The following is a 16,764-nucleotide window of genomic DNA, read 5'->3' on the forward strand; positions in this document are numbered from 1 at the left end:
TTATATAAATGAGCACTAAAAGGCAGCAGTTGGTACGGCTTCAAAGCGGCACACTTATTCTAGGGTTGCCATATTTCAAACAGTGAAAATCTGGACAGAAAGGTTGTTGAGCTCCCCCCGCAAAGGTGTTGAGCTTTTTGGGCAAAATCTCAAAAGAAAAGCTGTTTTTGAGCTATTTTTATGGGAAAACGGCAGAAATGGCACTGCCGACATGGGCTGCCATACGTTTGGATTTTCCCAGACACTTTCCTGATTTCCACCCAGACACTGCTGCCAACTTCAGCATTCCAGATGTATGGCAACACTACTTATTCATAGTACAGTTCACTCAAATAGGTATTTACCCATCTAGCTTCTTCTAACCAAATGTGTTGGCTGTAAACACTGGTTTGAATCAAAGGCAACACAGGCAGAATTCTGCTAGTCCGTCTTTTCACTTGGATGTGAGATAAATTAGAAGCAGTTCACCTTTACAGATGAAACTACTGTCAGGAGCAAGCCAGCAGTAAATCACAGGAAGTAGGTGGAGTTAAACTCTTTTTTTATACATATAGAAAAAACGAAACAGCCACAGGATATGCACAGGGGGGCCAGGCTTAATGAGCACAGCAACTCCTTTTACGTAGGTCTTGCTCACATGCCTGCTTACCCCCTTTTAGGGGTGCGGCAACTTTGTGGGATGGCCAGCGCCCCCCCTGCCAATGATGCAGGGTTGTGTTTTGAGGTCTCTCCTTGTCAAAGCGCGAGCTTAGGCTCATGCTCCCGGCTTGAAATTCTGTTCCGTGTCAGCCAGCCAATTTGGCTAATGTTCATTAGACCTTGCCAACAAAGGTCCGTATAGTCAAAGCTATGGTTTTCCCAGTAGTGATGTATGGAAGTGAGAGCTGGACCATAAAAAAGGCTGATCGCCGAAGAATTGATACTTTTTGAATTGATGCTTTTGAATTATGGTGCTGGAGGAGACTCTTGAGAGTCCCATGGACTGCAAGAAGATCAAACCTATCCTTTCTTAATAAAATCAGCCCTGAGTGCTCGCTGGAAGGACAAATCCTGAAGCTGAGGCTCCAGTACTTTGGCCACCTCATGAGAAGAGAAGACTCCCTGGAAAAGACCCTGATGTTGGGAAAGATGGAGGGCACAAGGAGACGGGGACGGCAGAGGACAAGATGGTTGGGCAGTGTTCTCGAAGCTACCAGCATGAGTTTGACCAAACTGCGGGAGGCAGTAGAAGACAGGAGAGCCTGGCGTGCTCTGGTCCATGGGGTCATGAAGAGTCGGACACGACTAAATGACTAAACAACAACAGGCTGGCGCGGAGGGCTGCTCTGGTCTGAGGGAACAATCAAGCTACCCTCCGGTCCACTCGCAGGGGATTTAAAGCAGTCCGCCCAGCCTCCGACACCCAGCTTTTTTTCATCAGATCAACCCACCCACCCCCAGTATTTGGGCATTTACTCATTGAATTGACCTTGCTATGGCTGACTGTATTTTTGCGGCCGGGTAGGAATTTGCCTAACAGGCAAATTGGCTATGACCTGGAGGTTTTGCCTACCTCATAGCAATTGTCACAACTTTGGCGGTTTAGGCATTGGGTAACCTTAGCCTTGGTTGGGGGCTGGGGTTGCACCCCTGCTTTCTTCTCCAGAAACAGGGTATCCCATTAAAGGGTTCTGTGATGGAGTGGCTTCTGTCCATTTGTCCGGGTGGGAGGCTTGGGCCTCAGCATTCCAAGAGGCGGCGATTCCTGTGGCGACCTCTCCCTATTTCATGTAAGTCACAGGAATTCCCGCTGCTGGGTGGACCCTGATGTCATTTCTGGTAGGCAGCCCAGAAATAAACTCTTACCCAATGCCTATGCCAAACCACTTCATCTGCAGTCAATAAAATTGTGGCCTATTTTGACCCCTTTCAGCTGTGTGACCTCTGTAAAACGTCCGTAATTGCCAATAAGGGTTTTGCCACCAAGTACTAAGTCATCTTTTGCAAAGGGATCAAATACTTATTTCACTCGTTATAATGCACATCAATCTCTGACTTTTGCCTTCTGGGTTTCTGGGGTTTTTCCTGTTGTTATTCTGTCTCTCATGGCTACAATAAACCTAACATTAAAATTATGGACTGGTCATTTCTTCATCAGAGGGCAAATGGGCAAATTTAGCAGGGGATCAAATACTTTCCCCCCTCCCTGTATGTTCCATGATGGATAAAAATGCATTATAGTGGAGAAGATATAAATGTTAGGGAAAATACGTTTTGCAAAAATGTGTATATTAGGCCAAATAGCATACAAAATTGGGTACAACAAGAAAAATTCATGATAAAATGCTAATTAACTTTTTTACTAAAGTAAATGCAAACCGATATGGAAATGTGAAGATTGCAGATTTATTGTTCATTAGACCTTAGACTATAACGATGGTCCAAAGTTGCATGCTTGCTACTTTCAAAACCAATTCCCTGCAGAATAATTTCAAAACCTATGTGGTTGTGAGCATTTCCATTCATAAATGGTAATGATTGATTCGTTCAGTGCTATTTATGTTGCTGCTATTGGAATTATAACACATTTTTTCAAAGGATGGCCATAAGTCACACAAGATTCTTGTTTAAACTTTTACAAAACCGTTTGGTACAGGCTAGTTTATTTTGTCCGTATGACAACAAAGTCCAAAAAACGACCAAGTTTTTTCAGTAAACAGTGTCTGGAAATAAAACTGCTCTTCCCGTAACCCATGTGACTGAGTTTGTTTAGGGAACGGGAGGTGAGGTTCTATCAGCACTGCAGAAAACTATATTGGACAGCTGTACTAGATGAAAGGTTGAATTTATAATCTCCGAGGTTAACATAGGCTCATTACACATACATACACAAATTCTTGAGGAAGCTGCTTTGGAGAACGATACAGACCTGCAGTCTGCTGGAACAGACATCACCTCACCGCAAAATCCTTCACTTTCAAGATACTAGAAAAATGTAGCTTACTTTCCAAGTTAGAAACCCAAAACCAAATTAATAGCTGCGAAATGCAATGTGGAAATCTGATTCTTAAAATTAGAACCTTCCTATTAAGGTGAGGTTTTCTAGGTAAATATTTTTTGTCTTTCAAAGGAAACATAAGAATCATGAATACTTCTGGATCATGTTGTCATCTAGCAAAAGAAGACGAGAAGCCCTGTATCATGAATTATATTACTTATAGTTATATGAATGCCACAATCAGGCCTAATGGAAGTACATCTAAAGCCCCGCTAGGCACTCCCCCCTCCTGCAATTAACAATCATATGGGTGAAAAGTGGGGGTCACAGTGACTGGCCCTGTCTTCACCATCACAACTTTGGTTGCACTCACAAACCCCATCACCGCAAGGCAATTAGCCCAAGAGGGAGGAAATCACATTGGCACCAAAGACAGCTTTTAAGGCTAAGTGTTGTGCATGGAGGTTTTCCAGTGCGGCTGGGGAGAGAAGGGTTAAACTTCACCTCCTCATGTTCTGCAGTCCTGATTAAAATTGCCCCCACCCCATCCCAATGCTTGGTATTTATTTATATTTTAAAAACTTAGGCATGGTTACTAGTCATACTAGCAATGCCTGGCTTAAGATTCAGACAAAATGAGGGCCAGTCCAACTCAGATGGGGCCCTGATTCAAATGCTGCTCAACACTAATAACTAAGTGGTTGTGAGCAGCTCACTTGATTTTGGCCTGGTTTAGAAAGATGCTATAATAAATAATAATTATCTCGGCCTTTCCCAATGACCCGTTTCCCCCCCAAGAAAATCCAGATGCTTACGGGTTGTGCAGAATGCAACCCCTTTCATCAGACACTTGAGTTTACATTTTTAAGAGGCACATATGCCGGAACATTTTGACCCCCTAGCTAGCAAACCCATTGTGATGATGAGTGTCAGGGGGAAATGAGTGCTATTTAGAGGAACTTTTCAAAACTTGCCTCTTATTTTTTTCATTCTTAAAAGCGCTGTGTCACTAAAATGCTGACCTGAACAAGCTGACCTTATTTTAAAAATGGAGAACACCAGCAACACAGACATGTTGGCATGCCTTGCCATTGTATGGATCGTTCTGGGGTTTTTTAAAAATAATAATAATTTAGTTCTATAAAAGTGAAGTATAAAGGTTGTATTTTATCTATAGTGATTTTATAGAAAAAGAACTGAAAATGTCAAGGCTGAGCCAGGCTTTGATTATCTGCCCTAGAACATTTTACCCTCAGTCATGGGCAAGAACTTGCATGTAGAACATTCATGTTTTTCAACAACTATTTGATGTCCTTGTTTAAATAAACTGGCCTTGGACTTCAGTTGCTGCTCGTCAAGTACTTACAAAGAGCATGTCGATCCTTCTGTGAATGATGCAACTTCAGCATATTGTTGGGGCACTGTGTTTAAGCATAGCATTATAGACTTGAGGGTTCTTTTTGCTGACATTCACTACACCCTGCCCCCTGGGATTAAAATCCAGTGGGCACTGTCCCCACCTACACCCCAAACAAGAGTGAAGAGGTGCAAAGCCACATTGCACAGAGGGACTAGAATCATTCAGAAAGGGGAGCAGGTCTCTTCGTACTAAGGTAATGTAAAGTCAGTGCATGCCTTCAAACACAGCTGCTGCTGGTACATATGTGCACCAAGAGATGGGCCCTGAATGCCTGGGAGAGCTCTGGAAGCCTAAAGGGTTCTGTGGCAGTGGTGTGCGGTGAATTTTTTTTGTAGAACAATTAGAGCCAGAGGCTCAAGCTTGCAAGGGCAATTGTGGGGGGGGGGGGGAGGGTGCCAACCTCACGTATGACCATCATGCTCTCTAAGCCGGTCAGAAGCTTCTCCCTAATTTACAAGGAACATGTAGGAAGAAGAAGAAGAAGAAGAAGAAGAAGAAGAAGAAGAAGAAGAAGAAGAAGAAGAAGAGTTGTTGTTGTTGTTGTTTGGACATGATATCCCACCTTTCACTCCCCTTCAGGAGTCTCAAAGCGGCTAACAATCTCCTTTCCCTTCCTCCCCCACAACAAACACTCTGTGAGGTGAGTGGGGCTGAGAGACTTCTGAGAAGTGTGACTGGCCCAAGGTCACCCAGCAGCTGCATGTGGAAGAGCGGAGACACTAACCCGGTTCACCAGATTACGAGTCCACCACTCTTACCACTACACCACGCTGGCTAGGAGACTAGCCTAGAACCCCTAGTCCAATTGTACACACCATTGTACGGTGAACTTTATTCTGAGGTCAAGCCTCTGAGAAGAGAGAGAGAGGTCTGAATCGTGTCTTCCAAGAGTTGACAAAACTGTTTTCCTAAACTGGAAAAGAACCTGCCTGGCTGAGCTTCTGAAACAGGTTGCAAAGTTGCATTACACGACTGAAGGACGGGCTCTGGAACCCAGAGATGGAGAGCAAAAGCCCCCCTTGTCACAACAGAGGAATACACCAACACTACACATACTCACCAGGCATGCAGCATTCTCTCTTCTCTCTCTCACACACACTCATGCACACATACAGAAGCACCCACCCACCAGCATTTCCAGCCTCTTGCACTGTAGTGATGGGATGAGATAGCTACTCTCAAAGAGCAGGCAGGGGACTTTATCCCTGATCTCAGCACTAGGATTGGATATAAAAGATCCCTGTGCCTGCTCTTTAGAGAAGATAGCTAAAGAGGAGGCACAGGGATCTTTTATCTCCCAGATAAAGCTTTGAGGCTGGTGGAGCACTTCTTGTGGCCAGATGTTACTCACAAAGTTAGCCATCCTTTCCCTATTGGAAAGACCACCATTGGCAAACATAGTACTCAAGGTTAGGACACAACTCTTACCTCAGCTGCGGGAATCTGTGGCCTTCCACATGCTGCTGAACTCCAGCTCCCATCATCCTTGTCCAATAGGGATTGCCCAATCAGCTTGCTATGGCTGATGGGAGTTGTAGTTCAGCAATACCTAGGAGGCCAAAGGTTCCCCACTCCTGCCCTTAGAGGAAGGATGGAATAAAAATGCAATATGTAAATAAACATCACTGTGAGAAGTCGTAGTAATTCCTTCCATAGAAACCTAATTCCCTTTTATCTGTTAGCAGTACCTGTCACTTAAGAGACAAGAAATTATGCTTAACAGCTGCTTTATCTCTTCTTTCCTCTGAGGAGGGATGTAACCATTTCAACAGCACTAGACTGTGGTCTCAGCAGAAAGGCCTATCGGATGAATAAAAGGTCACGAGGTTATTGTGCCTTTCTGCTGGAGAAGTTTCCTTGTGGAAGGAGGAGGTGTTCAACATTAATAGCCTTGTTCATACCACAGTGAACTTCTCACCTTTAACATTACTAGCTTCCCTGCAGCCTTTTGAGTCATTACCTATCTGACCAAAATCTGGAAGTTGTAGTCAATAGCCTGTAATCTTCTTGGTTCATCAAGTTACACCTTGCTTCAGGACTCTTTTGATCATACTAAAGGGAACAGGCTTCCTTTTCTCACATCTAATGCCTTGTTTGCTTGCTGTAAATATTAGACTATTTGTCTAGCTGGGGTCCCAGCATGCTTTTTCCTACCAAGAACACTGAGCAAGCAAGATTGTTTTACAACCACATGCACAACATCACATTCTCATTGCAAGTGATGAGCTGTGCTGGTTGGTTAGAACATATATGGAGTTCTATCTTTTTCTGAACTTTGGTTGGGTCCGCGGGGAAAGTAATAACTTCCCCCCCAGATCCAGCCAAAGTTCAGAAATAAAAAACAAATCGAAGGCCATTGATTGAGGTAGATTTCCCTATAATGAAGCTATGTCTCATGGGGCTGATGTTCTGCACAAATCAAAAGGCCATCAGTTTTAAATGATTTTATTTAATGCAATGGCATTTGGTTTGCATTTGCTGGAAAGGAAAAGACCACCCATATACACATATTACAAAGCACTTAAAATTGAGAACAGAATATATATATTTTTTGTACTTTTACAGAAAGAGCGTTTGATTTATAATGAGGTCGTCTTCAGCAATCCAAAAAGATCTGGTCCACTGAAAGTGTTTCTCTGTGTGTTTACTGTTGAGCAGTCTTATTTAGGTTTGAGTGAATTCTCTTGATGGGCATATGTGCCTGGGTTCAATTTGGAGCTGGGTTTGGTATACCAAGCTGTTTCTCCAAAATATCTAAAAATAGCATCCCCCTCCGACCAATCTGGGGGTCCTGTTGAACCTGGCCTGAATCCATCTTCAGTCCCCATGAATATGCCAACCACTCTCAAGCCCTAAAGCCTCTTCCTTTGACTGAAACATCATCTCATGGACAGCAGCAATGACCAAGAGGTCTCTCTGCAAATCTTCCATTCATCCCTGGTACCCAGGACATTGCAGCTGCAGCATCCCAGCTCTGAGAATGATATGGTTTCCCAAGGCATTTGAGGACTTAGTAGGGATACCACTGCTCTGGAAGCTACATATTCCAGGAGTCAGTGCACCTTTAATGATGTCGTGAGGATTCATGGAGCAAGGAACTATGAGATATGCAGTTCCCAGGTCCCCTGATGTCTTGAAACCTCAAGCACCCTGGAAAGAATGTGTGTGGGTTTTTTTTAATAAAAAAAAAATTTCTACATTTCTATATTGCTGATGACCCACCCATGTTCAAAATATCAACTTCTTTTCTTCTTCTGGAGAATGACACTTGATTCATAATGTGGCTGAACAATCTAGCCTGAAGATGTTTGTTTACGGAGCAAAATAGCTGCACATATCTCTAGTGTATTGTTAGGTCAGATACCCCAGATTAAGTGGTTTGAGGACTGAAATGCTGCCCATGAGTAAGATGCAAGGATGACCATGGTGTTGTAGTCAGAGTGCTGGACTAGGATCTGGGAGACCAGGGTCCAAATCCCCACTTAGGCATGTAGCTCACTAGGGTCAGTCACAGTCTGTCAGCCTAACCTCCTTCACAGGGCGTTGCACTGTGGATAAAATGTGGAGGGGTAGAAACATGCATACCAGTGTGGCCGTCTTGAACAAAACATTGGGGGTGGGCTCGACCTAATCCGCCCTCCACTGCTGCCCTCTCACTGCACCACAAGCAAGGGACCCCAGCCCCCAAGAGTTGACACCTAGGATGCATACCACCTTGAGCTCCTTGCAGGAAAGATGGATTATAAATGTAATATAACTTTTTTTAACTGCGTGAGGGGGTATTGTTTTTGTTTGTTACTATGCTGTGCATTTTTGTGTTTTTATATTGTAAACCACCCTGTGATCCTCAGATGAAGGGCAGCACTGAAATTTAATCAACAACAACAACCAACAAATTTAAACATTGATTATATTTGTGCACCTATATTATTATTATTATTATTATTATTATTATTATTATTAATCATGCTGCCCATCTGACTGGGTTACCCCAGCTGCTCTGGGCATTTCTTGAAACCTGTATAATCCATCCTATATCAATTCACACAAAATATTGAGTAATGCATGATGCAAAATAGTGTCCAGGGCTTAGGAAAATAGGCAAAAGAGAGCCATGGCTAAAATATATATTTGGTTTGCAGGTCTGATTACTGTGAAAAGAGGGAAAGATGAATTGCCTGTGCCAAAAGAGGAGGAGGTAGATTTCAAAACTGGGAGCAGAAGCTGCATGACCCTAACACAGCTAATTAGTCACTTATAAGAAAACTAAATTCCTGTGATTGAAATTGTGACCAAAATAGCTCTTGTTGATAACAAGACTATTCCGTAAGATTAAAAAGAAGAACAGGGAAGAAAAGGGAAAAAATGACTTTCATCGAAGTAGCAGAGCGAATTTTCAGGAATATATTTAAATGGAAATGACGAAGTGTCGACATTTCACGGCATGCTTAAATTGGATGCAATCGTGCAAGCTGTTTAGAATACGTACAATTAGCTGCCGTGGTATTACATACCATAAGTATTCCCCTGGCCTGTTCGCAGCTGAGCGGCATGTGAACTGCGCCAAGACGTTCAAAGCTTTTTCTCTTGGACAAGAATATGCATGGTGCAATTTGAAGCAACATGAGCCCTTTGAGGAGGGTCTGCCAGACAAACAAAGCAGCTACTCCATGCATTGTTCCAACACTTACTGTGTATTGTGGTATTAGAGAGGGAAGAGGCGGCTCTAATTGAGGTAGCTCTAAGTTTGATGTGCGTCCTTGGCACGCCCCCACCCCTATCCTGCCTGTGGGATTCCCCATTGTGTTGGGAAGCTATGGCTCTTCTTTCATCTTCCCAAACTGCATCTTATAAATCTACACTACCAGTGGACCAGCAGACAAGTGAGACCTCCCTGCAGCACACACTGGGCATGGAGAGAAGGCAGTGGTGATACCCTGAACAAGTATGGCAAAAAGTAGCAGCAAAGTTGAACAGGAGAAGAAGGGACCATGGCAGCTGCCCAACCATGCTGCTTGGTGCAGCTGAGCTCACATGGAAAGGCTTCAGGGCTAGTGGGAGAAGGGAAAAGGCTGTTAAAATTGCTGGCTGGTAAACTTTCGTAGTGATGTATGGAAGTGAGAGCTGGACTATAAAGAAGGCTGATCGCCGAAGAATTGATGCTTTTGAATTATGGTGCTGGAGGAGACTCTTGAGAGTCCCATGGACTGCAAGAAGATCAAACCTCTCCATTCTGAAGGAAATCAGCCCCGAGTGCTCACTGGAAGGACAGATCCTGAAGCTGAGGCTCCAGTACTTTGGCCACCTCATGAGAAGAGAAGACTCCCTGGAAAAGACTGGGAAGGATTGAGGGCACTAGGAGAAGGGGATGACAGAGGACGAGATGGTTGGACAGTGTTCTCAAAGCTACCAGCATGAGTTTGACCAAACTGCAGGAGGCAGTGGAAGGCAGGAGTGCCTGGCATGCTCTGGTCCATGGGGTCACGAAGAGTCGGACATGACTAAACGACTAAACAACAACAAAACTTTCGTCTGCAGGTAAATAGTTCAGGATGGTCATTTGTGTATGTGACAACAGCGGCTAGAATATTATATGCACAGAAATGGAAAGAAAAGAAGGTTCCAACGAAGGCGGAATGGCTCTTGAAAGTAACGGACTATGCGGAAATGGCAAAGCTGAAAGCGAAATGAAGAGATCAAAATGATGAACTTTTTTATGGAGAACAGAGGCCTTTCGTGGACTATCTAAAAAAATATTACAGTCAAATGAAATGTGGGCAGGATTCGAGATAAAAGCAGCAGAAGAAAAAAAATGACAAAAAAAATGACAAAATGATTGTAACAGAGAAACCCTAACCCTAAAGATATAATGCAGTAGAAAAGGTTTGCGTAAAACCACTGAGTAGGTGAGGATGGGATGGTCAAATGGTGTTTTATTTTTTTGGAGATGGCCTTCTGATAGCTCTGGTTTTGTTTTGTAATGAGACTCCCAAGCCCTGTTCAGGCATTCGCAACCTCCATGTGATTAGACTTTCATAAGGGAGAGTGGGAACGCTAGTCCTGATCACCCCTGTGGCTGGCCTTGCTGCCTTCCATTACTTGGAGGGCCGAACGTTTGCAGTGGGAAGTCTTCTATACTCATGGAGACTCCATGTGCAACTTAGAACCCTGATCTTCTGACATTCTAAACCAAGCAGCAAACCTCCAAGAGTAGGGAAAGCTCCTTGTTGCAGAAGTTCCTATCCTCAACATGTGGAAGGTGATGGTCAATGGTGGGGATGTGATGGAACGGGTGAGCCAATGGCTCTTTCCTGCTCTCCCTTCATTCCATGAGGCTGAACATCTGAAGAGGGGCTTTTGGGAGAGGGTTGATGGGTGTAGGTGTTAGAAACAGTGGTTGGTGGTTTGAGTTAAAGAGAATGCTGAGAACTTCTAAACGGAGTTAGCTGAAATTGGGATCCATTCAGAGATTGTCCCATGACTCTCTGGAGGAGCTCCTCTTCTGAAAGAATGCCTCCTTCCCTCCATTCATGCTCTGTTGTATGTTTGTAAATAAAGCTTATGATTGTAACTGGAAGCACAGGAGTGGATTGCGCCCAATGGGGAGTGTGCACCCTCCTTCCAGCCAACTATTTAATGCAAATAAAGGAGGAAACACAGACTGTATTTCAATGCATTATTTTTGGTTTGTGTGTCTGCCCCCACTTACATTTAAGCAGAAGGAATGCTCTGCTATTTTTAGTCCACTGCTCTAGGAAAGATTATTATAAAGCCTAAAGCCTAAAAGAAGATTGTAGGCACACTGCCCACACATCATCTATAACTTTTCCAAAGAGAAGATCAAGCAGACGTTATACCCAAGCTTCTGTAGGTTAGCTCTGGGATATGTACACATGTTTCATTTCTGGTATGGAGCTGTTCAAGAAAAGTCTTTGTCAAAACCTGGGGTTGTCACAAAGGAAGACAAATGAAAAAGAGAGGAAAGCAGTAGGAACAACTGAGCAATTTCCACAACTCATTCAGGAATCTTACCTGGTATTCCATCATGTATCCAGTAGTTAATGTCTGTTCCTTCACCGTTTTCAAAGACATCAGTAACATTGATGGGCTTCAGCAACTTCATGATCTCCTTCATGATGTCACGAGCTTTATCACTGCCTGTGAAAGCCAGGCCGGTGGGCATGAATGTCCCCTCATCAGACTCCATCACCATGTCAAAGTTGGAGATGTTCTCCTGAAAGACATAAAGTGAAAACCTTGGGTCTGCAAAGACCAATTTTAAGGAGGACATTGTTTTGGTAACCGTTTTACTTCCTGCACTACCTGCCATGCAGTTAGACAGGAAATGTGTGTGAACCAGAAATTTTGAGTGGAGAATGACAGCATTGTAATGGCTAGGGCTCAGTTCATATGCAGCACTGCCGCTCCAACGAATTGGGCCTTGTTGGAACATGGACGAGAGACTAACTGAAGTGCTCCCTCCTTTCTCATCCCCTCTGCATCTTACCCATCTGTCTTCAAGGAAGACCATCCAAATTGGTGGCCATCGCTACCTCCTTGTGGGAGCGAATGCCATAGTTTATCTATGCACTGTGTGAAGGAAAAACTTCTCAATCTTTAATCATTCAGCTTCATTGCATGTCCCTAGTGCTCATATTTTAAGAGAGAGGGAGGGAAAAAAGCTCTCTTCACACAATGCATCATTTTATACACATTGATCATGTCCGCTACTCGCCAGACCTTTCCTCACAATGGAGTTGCTCCAACCCCTTAATCATTTTGGTTGCCTGTGGGGAGACAGTGTCCGGGCAAACTGCCCGTTGCTCCTTTAAACTTGTGTCTTAACTGGCTGCTTCCCATTGCTATGAACTCATTGGGCAACCTGTGTTTCATAGTGTCCACCCTGCATCTGCCATACAAGGATAATAACCTATTTTATTGGGTTTATGTGTGGATTACAATGTGAGGCGCTTTGAATAAGGTGTTACGAGTAAGAGAGCACAATGGATGCAATGCAGAAGAGCTCAGCCAGTGTGACATAGTTGTTATGAGAGATCAGCCTATTGAGCAGCGTTATTGAACTTGCAAAGTGGCTTTTGAAAAGCCTCAGAGTTTAAACAGCAGTGTGAGGTTCTGGCATAAGAGCTGCAAAAAGAGAAACTTGCTTTATTATTTACTTGCATACTTATTTACAGAGGACATTCTCTGGGAGGCTTGTACTGTAAAAGCCTTGCAGCATCAATAAAATTTCATGATGCAAAACTCAACTGTAAAACAATACAAGAGCAGATCTGAAGAATAATTTGAAATATTGTTGTGAGTTGGGAGGGGTAGACTACATGCTTGAGTCCCTTCCAATTCCTGGATCCAGCATGCATTCAGTTTCTGGAGTGGATTCAATCCTTGGAATAGCCAGGCTAGCTTCCTGGTGAAGTAATGGCCTAAATATAGGCTGTTAAGGTAACAAAGGAAGTGGTTTGGTGCCAGAGGACAAATGGGTGCTCCTCCCATTGAACTCTCTATCAGTTAGAAACACAAAGGCCAGAGTTGTATATGCGAGCTTTGATGGTAGAGGCTGCAGGCTGGGCAGCTGAGAGACAGAGCTATGCCTGATTGTGGGTGAAATCCAAAGCTGTGGCTGTGGGAGAAGCAAGACTCTCTTTGGGGTGTTAATGCTGTGAGGCCCTGCACCATAGGGACAGATTGTATATGTATGTAAATAAACCATATATTATAAAGACAACACAGTCTCTGCTGTCTCTCCTTTCGAGGAAACCAAATCTGGGGTAAGTGCCTGGAACCCCTGGAATCTTGCATTGCTCAGAGATTGGGGTGGTGTGTGATAATATTTAAAACAGCCTCCCACAACCTGGTGCCTGGTTGGGGCTGATGCAGGTTGTAGCCCAACATCTGGAGGGTGTAAGGTTGAGGTACATCTTAAAAGTCCTTAAGACAATATAAAGAAGCATTTGCCTGGCACTGAAATGACCCCGAAGCAGTCATCAAGTGAGCATCTCTAGGGAGAGAATTTCACAGCCAAGGTGCCAACACCAAAAATGCTCTCTTTGTGTTTAAAAAACATGTTCCTACTTCTGGAGGCAGCTTTGCTTTCTTGCACCATTGACAAATCTCCAATTTCTTTTTCTTAATTTAGGGTAATCTGAAAGTCACTGTCAGGCTGACTGTGGGGAGCTACTGATAGGGAATGTCTCTAAATAACATTGACAAGTTGCACGTCGGTGCCTTCGGATCAGACAGGAAGGCTGTAACCCAGAAAAGGGCAGAGGGAAAGAGATTGTGAAGCAATTTGAAGATTGCACCGGGTAAAATAAATGATGAGCACCCCTTTGCTTTTCTGGGCCATGCACAATATTTCTGGCATCACTTATTAAACAATCACTGAGATATAATTAAGTACTTCACACATATCTCCTCCAACTTCTACACAAACATTCATTAAAATCAGCCTTGCAATAATATTCTGAGGCAAGTAGTTATTACCAAATCGAGTGACTTCATCACGGAAGAATATACTCTGCTGAAATCTGCAGACCCCTTGAGAGGTTAATTTGAAGACTGGCTTTAGGTGTTTCATTTTCTTTCATTCTTTCCTTTCTGACCACCCAAGCAGGTATATTTGGTTTCGAAAAGGAAGGTAGGCAATTAGCTGTTCTGTGTGCCTCTGCACTGTAGTAACCATAAATCAGACATGGTTAAGGAGACATAGAACTTATCTCTCTTAACAGCATAAGGAGGTGTGTGGGTTGGTTGTTGTTTTTTTTAACACCACCGTTTACTATGGCACAAGCACCCAAATCTGTCACCTCCAAACTGGCATTGCAGCAGCCATTGGTTAAGATCCTTTGGAAGGTAGGGATGAAATCTGGCTGGGTCAGAGAGAAAGTGGGTTGCTGATGCCTCTATGGCAATGAGGCAAGTTTCCTCAATTATTATTTCCAACAAGGAGAGTGTGGTGCATGTGTGCTTCTTGAAGAGCACATGGCTGTGCAGCTTAAGACCTTCCGAAGTATGGTGGCCACTCTTACATATCACTGAAAAAGAGGAAACGCATCACCAAAAGGGAGGGCTCACATTTGCACAAAATGCTGACTGATATGTAGAGGTGCAAATTTAAAAATAACTACTATAATTTTAATAGAAATACAATGCATCTCACCATAGTGGGGGGACAACTGTGAACAGTCTGATGCCCAGGTACTAATTATAGATGGGCAATTTCAAGGACCTGTTATCTGTTCCTATGGTTCTTTATCTTTAAAGGACCAGACAGCCATTCAAACAGAGGATTCCTCCAAATAGAAGTCCATCCTTTGTGAAGTAGGCCACTCAATTTCAAAGTGTTGTGGGCATGTCTCTTGCTAAATCTAGCTTTTGTTCCATCCGTGTGCTGCAAAAACGCTATTGTTTATCGATGACAGAAGTCATATACAGTCCCAAAGTTATAATACAGTGGTACCTCAGGTTACATACGCTTCAGGTTACAGACTCCACTAACCCAGAAATAGTGCTTCAGGTTAAGAACTTTGCTTCAGGATGAGAACAGAAATCGTGCTCTGGCAGCGCGGCGGCAGCAGGAGGCCCCATTCGCTAAAGTGGTGCTTCAGGTTAAGAACAGTTTCAGGTTAAGAACGGACCTCCGGAACGAATTAAGTACTTAACCCGAGGTACCACTGTACCTTTTTTTTTTTGGCCTAGTGGCCAGGAAATAAGTGCCATTCTACATAATGCCACAGAATTAGCAATGATCCCCTTCCAAGAAGCGTGGAATCCTAAGAATCTAAGTTTGAACTGTGTAGCATAATCTCTTTTTCTCTAAACACTTGGGGTGCATTCCAAACAGCACGATAAATCTGAAATGCATATAAACCAGAGTGCCATATATAGAGAAAGCTATGCTGCAACAACTCTGGCTACATCCACATCATACATTCAAAGCACTAACACAACTTTAACAGTCACAGAGAATCCTGGGAACCGCAGTTTGTGAAGGGTGCTAGGAATTGTAGGTCTTTGAGATCAGGACCCTTAACGAACTACAGTTCCCATGATGCTTTGGGGAGAAGCCATGGCTGTTAAAGTGGCAAAAGAGTGCTTTAAATATGAGGTGTGGGCAGTGCTCCCCCCGGGGGGTACTGAAGGGTACGCAGTACTGGCACCTACTTTTCTAGAAGAAAAGAACTGGGTGTGGGTGTAACCTCTGATTGGCAGATGACAGTCATACTTAGGATCTGTATGTGCATCAGAGACTTCAGAGCAGTATGTGCGTTACCTCAATAATCAAGACAGAATGCAAATTGGTACGAATTTTCTTTTTTTTAATCCCACTTGTTAATTTAAAGACTGCCCAAATGTTAATTTAGGGACTGCATACTACCTCCCTGCTTGCCCATGTTCATCATTCATGGCTGAAATGAAACTGAAGTGGGACTTCCTAGTTCATAGCTCCAGTCCCTTAGCAACTTTGCTACATCAGAGTCCTGCTCCGTTGTCCATGTACGCAGCATGACGACAATGAGAGGTGGCGCAATCTCTGCCCCCAACCCACACATGTTTGTGAGAATGACTGTAAGAAGTTACATGCAAAGGGACCTCATACAGATGTTCCAATGGATATCTGTTATAATAATTTATTATTTATACCCCGCCAATCTTGTGGTGGGAATCTGTGCTAGCTGAGGTGGTGGCGGCTGCCCTCACCACCCCTTCCTCCTCCTTATCTCTTCTCTTGCTGTTTCTGCCTCGTCTTCCTCCCTCCCTGGATGTTAGTGGTTAGTAGTGCCGCTGCACATCCTGCCTCGTCCCCCCCCCCCCGTTTTTGCCACTGCAAGGGCAGAAACCATCTTTCCTTCTCCTCCATTCCATGGTCTAAGAAATAGGCAAGGTAGAGTCCTCCATCAAGAGAGTTGCATTCTGGGCCAGGCAGCTGAGAGACCGCCTGTGCTGCCACAACAGCTAGACGTTTTGTCTAAACTTCATTTTTGCCTATGCTTAAACAAAATTTCTAGCCGCTGTGGCAAAGCAGTGGCTGCACAGGCAGTCTCTCAGTTGCTTCACCCAGAATGCACTGCTCTGAAGAAGGGCCCACATTTTGGCAGAATGGAGGAGAAGGAGCGTCACATGGTTGCAGCAGGATGTTGCTCTCCATATGAGGCTTCTGTTGGTCAAGGCCAGCAGTAGCATGTATGCCACCTGAGATGAATGTCTGAGTTCAACTCATGACTTAGCTGGCCTTGATCCCGGCCCTCCAACACATGCCTTCATTATATAACAACAACAACAAACAACAACAACAATTTATTATTTATACCCCACCCATCTAGCTGGGTTTCCCCAGCGACTCTGGGCA

General features: G+C 43.9%; 1 protein-coding gene across 3 annotated transcripts in view; it reads right to left on the reverse strand.

Moving 5' to 3' along the window:
- CPQ (carboxypeptidase Q) overlaps positions 1 to 16,764 on the reverse strand; it is a 157,075-nt gene that overhangs the window by 16,550 nt on the left and 123,761 nt on the right. For all 3 annotated transcript variants that reach the window (XM_053395585.1, XM_053395586.1, XM_053395587.1), the window contains one exon: positions 11,430 to 11,631. In XM_053395585.1, coding sequence (XP_053251560.1) covers positions 11,430 to 11,631 — 202 coding nt within the window. The remainder of the gene's footprint in view (positions 1 to 11,429; positions 11,632 to 16,764) is intronic.

This window comes from Podarcis raffonei, chromosome 7 (assembly GCF_027172205.1).
Source record: "Podarcis raffonei isolate rPodRaf1 chromosome 7, rPodRaf1.pri, whole genome shotgun sequence".
Taxonomy (NCBI): Eukaryota; Metazoa; Chordata; class Lepidosauria; order Squamata; family Lacertidae; genus Podarcis; species Podarcis raffonei.